At 42.4% G+C, this 7,820-nt stretch overlaps 1 protein-coding gene across 1 annotated transcript in view; it reads right to left on the bottom strand.

The window, feature by feature from the left end:
- Window positions 1-648: 648 nt before the first annotated feature.
- tox3 (TOX high mobility group box family member 3) overlaps window positions 649-7,820 on the bottom strand; it is a 43,632-nt gene continuing 36,460 nt past the window's right edge. The window contains exons 4-7 of the mRNA XM_086195560.1: window positions 4,117-4,380; window positions 3,792-4,022; window positions 3,469-3,549; window positions 649-3,322 (exon numbers count right to left, since the gene is read on the bottom strand). Coding sequence (XP_086051686.1) covers window positions 2,513-3,322; window positions 3,469-3,549; window positions 3,792-4,022; window positions 4,117-4,380 — 1,386 coding nt within the window. The 3' untranslated portion in view covers window positions 649-2,512. The remainder of the gene's footprint in view (window positions 3,323-3,468; window positions 3,550-3,791; window positions 4,023-4,116; window positions 4,381-7,820) is intronic.

Here is a 7,820-nt window from a genome sequence, read left to right as displayed (position 1 = left end):
TTCTCTTCTTCTCCCTCCGTATTGAGATTCAGGTCATGCACAGCACTTGCTGTTTTTAATTTTCATTTCATCATAAGCCCTTTAAGACTGTTGCCAGTGCTTATTTGCAGTTTTTCTGCAGACCTCTTCACTTGGGCTTCTGACAGGACAGATGCTGCAATTAATCATGGCAGAGAAATGGGCATCGCTTCCATACCAGGCTGAAGAGCCAATCACCAGCGCCGCAGCAGCAGCAGTGGAAGAGCTCAGCCCAAATTACAAATGCTTCCCTAAAAGTAACTAATTGAAAACAAACCAGAAAATTCTATCAAGCTGCTATCACAGAAGCACAGGAGCAGATTCTCTCTCCTAATTTGTAACTAACGTTAACCGAAATGTCTCAGCTGCCTTTGGAAAGGGAAAAAAAAAAAGGCCCTTTTCTGGGCCAGTGAATTCACAGCCTATTGTGAAGATATGATAATTATTGTTTGCCTGCCTTCCCGCCCCCGCTCACCATATTATTCAAGGGAGCTCAGCAAACCCCTGGGGATGTCTTGGAAATGAAGCGATTTTGAAGGGAGTAAGAAAGAGGCAGAATCCAATGCACTGGTGTGTGAGAAGGGGACTGTTATTGAGACAAGTACCAGTTACATGCTGACCTTGTCCAGTATCAACACTGTTTTTACACACAGTTACAATGGAATTCCATTCAAATCACTGAGAAACAGAACATACTATAATGATGTCAACATGAACGGTCTTATAATCCCTGCAAAGTAGCTTTTTTTTCCTCCTCTCATAGAAGTATTCCATTATTCCATAGAAAACATACAAATTTATCAATTATATCTTGTAAAGGACTGAGCTCTATCATTATTTATCAATGTATTTGTTTGCTAACAAGGAGATGTGGAGAAATACCTCATAGAAATTATGGCTGACTTTTGAAATAAATTCCTTCAAATAAATATTTGTGATTGATAGTTTAATTCTGAACAGAGACACAAGGAAATATATAATACTTCATACAAAATTATGGCTGCTATCATATTAGTGATTAAATGTCTCTGGATTCAACTTCAAGGCCAAAAAACATTAATTACCGTTCCTATTGTGAGCTGAAAACAATGTTTCAAGAATATGCATTTATTCTATGGACAGGTTTCCAAAGCAGGTGGTTTGTAAGCAAAATACAAACAAAATTAATTGCTGCTATTGTAACTCATAAAAAAGTATAAAAGAGCAGAAATGCACTATGTGATATAGCAATCCACAGGTCGTTTAACAATGTTTTAATTAAAGCCTCACATATTAAAACTTTACAACAGGTGATATGAAAAATGTACAACATTTTCTTTTTTTTTTTTTCTTTTCAGGGTCTTCTGTACAGCTGGCAAAAATACCTCCAATGCCGTTTCACTTGGCTTTGGCAGTGCAACAGACTGGCTCTTCTACTTGTCTTTTTTTAAAACAATGATGGTATCAAGGAGCAGAGTAAAAATACATCAATCCCCAAACCATTTGCCTTGATCCTGAAATTTGTATTTACCATAAAATATCCCCCTTTGTTACACAAAATAAAAACATAATTTAATTGTTAAACATCTCAAGTAAAAACAAATAGATTAAAGAAGAATTTGTTTTTTTTTTTTCGGTGGAGCCAGTTACACGCTTTTTTTGGGCAAATCATCATCTGGAGGGTAGATTACCGGATTGAGGGGGGCTTGTCTTCCTCCCACTCTACAAAACATGTACAGCAGATTACAGCGACAGTTTGATGATGTGATGACATAAATGATTTATGGCAGTTTCTGTCTCAGTCCGTTCCATCGTACAACCAGACATCTTTGTCCTGAGACCTTTTGCTTTCAGTTCCTCTTAACTCTACAGGACATTGTCTGCATTTGAGTCCAACCTGTGATGATTTGATCAACCATTTCCTCAAAGCCATTGTTGAACAGTTAAATCTGAGAGAACCATGTGTGAAAGAGAAAGGTTGGAGTAAAGAAAGTCTCACTATATACTGGCCAGTGTGGGAACAAAGACTGATGTGTGGGTTACTGGTTTCCAGCAAGGATCCTGTGAGTCATTCAGTCCAGGCAAAAGCTGATAAAAACCCCTTTTGTTGAAACGCATTCAAAATGTCCTTTTTGCTGCGCTGAACTGACAACTCTCATAAATAAAGCTTTATTGTTAAATAAAACAGTGAAAGACACGTGTATTTCAACACATTGTGTACCCAGTCAGTTTAAATTGACAACTGAAAGACCTCACAAACAAACAAATAAACAATCGCTGGGCGCTCCCTCTAACAGGCTCCTGTCACAGCTCAGCCTATTTTATAGACAAAGACCCAGCAAACATGTCCCCCCCACCCACCTGTACACATGAGTGCATATCCGTCTATAACAATGGACAAGTTCTTTGTATAACATTCTAAATCTTACACACTTCTTAAGTGCAACTTAGAAAAGCAACGTGGAATGATGCTTTTATTCTATTCCTGTTCTTTGAGATAGGATTTCCATTTGGCTCAGTAAATGCTGACCTGGGACAGGACCTGGGCATGGGCCTGGATTTGGGAGGGGTGTGGCTGCTGCTGCTGTTGAGCCGGCTGCGGGCTGCCAAGTGATGCCGAGCCTCCCACTGAATGGGGGGTGCCTGGAGAGTGCTGGGGTGGGGAACACTGGGATTGGTGCTTCTGCTGCTGCTGCTGTTGCTGGAGGTGTTGGATTTGCTGCTGATGCAGCTGATGCTGCAACTGCATGTGCTGCATCTGCATCTGCTGTTGCTGCTGTTGTTGTTGCTGCTGCTGCTGCTGCATGTGGTGCTGCTGCAGCTGCTGCTGGAGATGGTGTTGGAAATGCTGATGCTGCATCTGCTGCTGGATCTGCTGGTGATGCATCTGCTGCTGCTGCATCTGATGGTGCTGGAGGTGCTGTTGCATCTGCTGCTGCTGTTGCTGCTGCTGGAGCTGCTGCATTGCATGCTGCTGCACCGGTTGCATGGGTGGGCTCATCTGAGACACGGCTGTGGACTGGGCGCCTGCCACCATCGCCCCTCCAGCGCCCATCTGGCCAAGCAGCTGCGGTGGCATGCCGGGGGACATGTTCTGGTGGGACACTGTGACCGAGGTCACAATCTGACTGCCCCCTAGTCTCATCTGTAGAGGTTTTGGTGCAATAGCCCGTGGCAGGGCTTGTTGGAGAACCTGGGAGGCTGATGGCATGGAAGGGTGCTGGTTGAGGGGTGAGGGCAGCACCAAGCCTGGGGAAAGGCTTGTGGAGGCCAGGGTCTGTTGTACTGAACGGATCGTCTGCGCTTCAGCTGATTCGGCTGCAGCCTGGATGGGAGACAACGTTTTTATTATCTTTGTGATTTCTGTGATGACACAACTGCAGCTACACATTATAACAAGATTTTCTGTCATTGAATTAATTTTCAGTTAAATTCACACATACTCCAGGTGAAGAGAAGAAACCTTCTCACCTTGGAAACTAGGCTGGCACGGTACGCTGCGAGGGCCTTTAAATATTCTTTCTTGGCAGCTTCTGTTTTGCTTTTGTAAACCTGCGATGAAACAAAGGTATGTGTAAACGGACAAATGAAGCTCCTTTGAAAATACAGATTCACTCCTTTTACCTCAGGCAACGGACGTGCATATTTTGTAGTTTTTGTACCCGCTAGAACAGAGCGCAGCTGAAACGCTTCACTCATCCCTCCATGCACATGATCGCGTTTCCTACGTAACTGTCAGCTAGTCCATCATGATGTAGTTGACCAATTCAAATACTTGAATTTTGGCTCAGTACCTGCTTCTGCTCCTCCCCCAGACCGTCCCACATGGACGCCACAATCTTGGACACTTCTCCAAAGGTGGCATTGGGATTTTGACCCTTGATAGCTGCCTGTGTGTCTCTGAAGAACAGGGCATACGCCGATACTGGCTTCTGAGGCTCATTGGGATCCTTCTTCTTCTTCTTTTTGGGAGTCTTCGGCTTTTTTGTCGGATCTATGGGGGCTGGTCGCTTCTCTCCAATGACCTGGAATAATCACAAAAATCTCACTTAGAGGAGGACGTTGTCATTCAACCGTCGTCCCATTGCATTCAAATGACATCGGAAGTTTTTTTCTCACCCTGTTGCTGTCGTCCTGTTCGTCTTCGTTTATGGAGCTGGAGGGAGACGGAGTGGCCGACTTGCTGGCTGGCGGTGACGGAGAAGTATGGGTGATGTTGGGTCCGGCCATGTTTAGGTTCAACTGCGTGTTGAGCTGGGATTGGTTGATGGTTGTCAACTGATTCCGAGATATCATCCCATTGGGGCTGTTCATGCTGATGATGGACTTCATCAGCATGGCTGGGTTGTGTGGGTACTGGCGAAGATGGCCTGGTCCAACATTCTGTAATAAATTGATACAAAGGAAAGGTGGGGGATGGTTAATAAAATGGAATAATAATGCAATCCTTTATTGATCCCTGTTCATCTGCTCTCAGTCTGCTCTTCTGGAACGTATTAGTCTTGCACAAGAACACTTTGCAGGGCTGGCTGCACAGACTTGCACCTCATTTCTGTAGCTGAAAGACTGACTCTGTAGTCAGTGCAGCACTCTGCTGCCCAGTGTATGAAGCTTAAGAAGCTGTATCCTTTTACCAAAGAGGAAATCAGGTCATTGGATTCTGTGGATTGTTATGTGACAGATCACATGTCACAATGTTCTGGGTCTTAAATGTCTCTATCACAGGCCTTGATAAATTATCTTGACACTCGAGGAGCCAACTTTATAAGCCATTAACCGACGGCTACACAGCTCAGTTGATGCAGTTGAAAACTATTGTATGGAAATCCGTGACACAGGTTTGACTGTCCGGTCCTGAGGGGGTAACAATGGACTCACTTATGTATCACAGTGGTACACGACCTCAAATTAGAGACGTCAAGCAAACCAATATTTAGGGACCAAGTCACTGCCGCGTGTGTGTGCGGTGGGGATCGTTTCTATCGCTGGTAAAAACTGTCTGGACCCAAACCAAGTTCCAGTATTTAGCTTGCAAACTGCTTCAAGTGAAAGAGTAGCTAGTTAACAGCAAAGCTGGTGGCGTCAGCAGCTGCAGTCTCTCAGTCTCTCTCTCTCGCTCCTTTCTGGATTTCTGGATGAAGACTTTCCCTCAAATCTACATATGCACATTGTTTTAGTAACAAACTGCCTCTAAGACACCGTGTGCAGCAGCTGCAGCTTCTTTTTTTTATATGGAATGATTTCATTGTTGTATTTCTTATTCTCTCACTGTCTTGTTGAATCTGGTATCAAGAATCTGACAACCACATTTATAATGTCATGACAACCCAGTCCAAATACCACAAAAAAACATAGTTGGTTTGAGCTGCAGTTGTATACATGTGGCTACATGTCAGTATAGTTTGAGGGGCCCAGCAGCCTGTGGTGCTCTATACAGCTAATGAACTTTACGGTTATAACTCTTTAAAACAAGAACCTTACATAGATCATGTTTGACTGCCGAAGAGTGGAAAAAAATGCCTCTCTATAATCAACTCCATAAATCAACTCAGTGAGGGTAGGAAGCTTAAGAGCTTTGGTCCCCTCCCTTCTTGCATCCAGGGTACAATGCAATAACATTCTCAAAATCTCTTTCAATTTTTTCCTCGTAAAAAACATTTGGTTCTTGAGAGAGTCTTAGAGAAGGTGCAGGCAACATGTTTGCATTGATTGTGCTGAGGATGAAATTACAAGGACTGCCAGCTCCCCGGAGGGAAGACTGATCAGAGCGCCAGCAGAGCTGACATGGAACAGAGAGGGGACGTGAGCACAACAGAAAAAGGTGATTTGTTCTCCCTGGGTACATCCATCTGGTATTCAGCAGCACAAACTCAATCTCTCCCAACATCAACACATCATAAACCCACGCACCTGGCTTTATTGAAAGAACCTTATGAATGCCCGTCTTCAAAAACAATATTGTAACACCATTTAAGAGGGGAACATATTGGATCTGCAATCCATTTTCTTTCTCATATGCCATGTCTACTGCTTATCATAAATACAATCTATGAAGTGCAAGTGGATTTACATGTGCGAAGAGGACTCTGCAAAGGTGACGCCAGAGCAAGGAAGAAACTGAAGTCATATCATCGCAATTCTTCAAATATCGACGCTTTTAGCATTCGAAAATAAAAGTTGCAATAAAAATGCCTGTGACCAAATAACTGTGATTTGCATATCTGTGACCCGCCATCTTCCAAGTGCTATTGTCATCTTCATTACTGAGAACATGATGGCTTGCCGTTTGCTCCCTGCTCAGCGAACATCAAAGACACACACACTGAGCTCATTAGTAGTGGCCATCTGTATAAAAACACTTTTACTCAATCCCAGTGATCAAAAATATCCACATTTGTATACCCGACACTTAACGTCTATTGAAAAGCTGTGCCGATGTATTATTTTTACCACATATTGTTGCAATAATTCACAGAGGTTTAAATTTCATGAGTGACGACAGCTCCTTCAGAGGAACACCGGCGTTAGCACATGTCTGATTTGAATGAGCACGGAAAGATAACAGCTAATAACACACCAGTGAATGAGATCATCGTAAGTAACAGTTGCCCTGAGTGTGAATATAAAGCTGTTACTAGGATCTTCATTTATTCCCTCTGCCTCTTCTCATTTGCATTTTGATTGCAGTATTGTCAGCACTCACAGCAGACATCTAACTAGATATTTTGATAGTCATCATAAATCTGCAAATAAGCCCTTATCTTGAGTACACAGTGGCCAGATGTGCCCTCCTTAGCCAGGTTTCTCTGTCTATGTGTGCTTACACATCAAATACTACGCTGAAATCTACTCTCTCACCAATAAAGGTTTGGGTTTTTTTTTTTTAAGTGTCAAGTCAGTTTGTTATATTCCCTTTTGTATCCCTTTCAGTGTGAAATATGACAACAATATGCTTCAAAAAGAAAACAGAAAAGATTGTTTTGAACATGATTGCTGGCTCCATTCAGTAATAACACAGCAAACACTCCACACAGAAAACTGGTAAATTATATTTATAAAAAAAAAAAAAAAAAAAAGTAGGAAAAACCTTGGCGCAATAAACACAGAAGCAGAACAACATTACGTATTCACCAAGTGTGGTGATAAAAATCTTAACACTGATTTCAATGAAAGCAGGCTCCAGTCTGTTCTTACAGATATTGGAAATCAGAATTTGGGGAGAATTTATGAACAGTGGCACCATGCACTAAGCTGTAACAGGCTGAAAAGAATGTTAACAAGTTCAATTTCCATTCAATCAATGCGAGAGCTCTTGGAAATGTTCCATGGCAGGAGAGGGGTAAAATCATCTATATGGTAATTATAAGGATGAATCCCCCAGTAACTTTCGCCAGCATGAAAGGTCAGTCCTATTAAAGATAGTTTATCAGTGCTCTGCACATATTCCTTTACTCGCCTTCTAAACGGGTACATCATTTTATTTTATTTTTCTTCCATTTTCAGCAACCTGACGAAATCTGTGCTTAAGCCAAATGAGAAAAATGGAATTTTGAATGCCAGTAAAGGCTATAATAGCATGAAGATAAATAGTTTTTCTTCCCTCTGCCCTGTCTCAGTCAAATACACTTCTCTCTCTTTCACTCTGTGCTGCGCAAACTCAGACCATCTATCTCTCTAACCTCTAACCCCTACTTTAAAAAAAGGAAAAAAAATCCCCCTCCACCCCTTAGTTTGAGGGGCCAGTTTCCCCTTAGTCCCGCACAGCCACTGACCCCTTCTACCATTTCTCTTGATGCATTATGGGTATTTAAAACTTGTCCAAC

The sequence above is a fragment of the Aulostomus chinensis genome, chromosome 2 (genome assembly GCF_037954235.1).
Source record: "Aulostomus chinensis isolate RoL2024-O1b breed Wild chromosome 2, RoL_Achi_v1.0, whole genome shotgun sequence".
NCBI lineage: Eukaryota > Metazoa > Chordata > Actinopteri > Syngnathiformes > Aulostomidae > Aulostomus > Aulostomus chinensis.
Note: the sequence above shows the minus strand (reverse complement) of the source record. Positions and strands in the feature narration are given on the sequence as shown.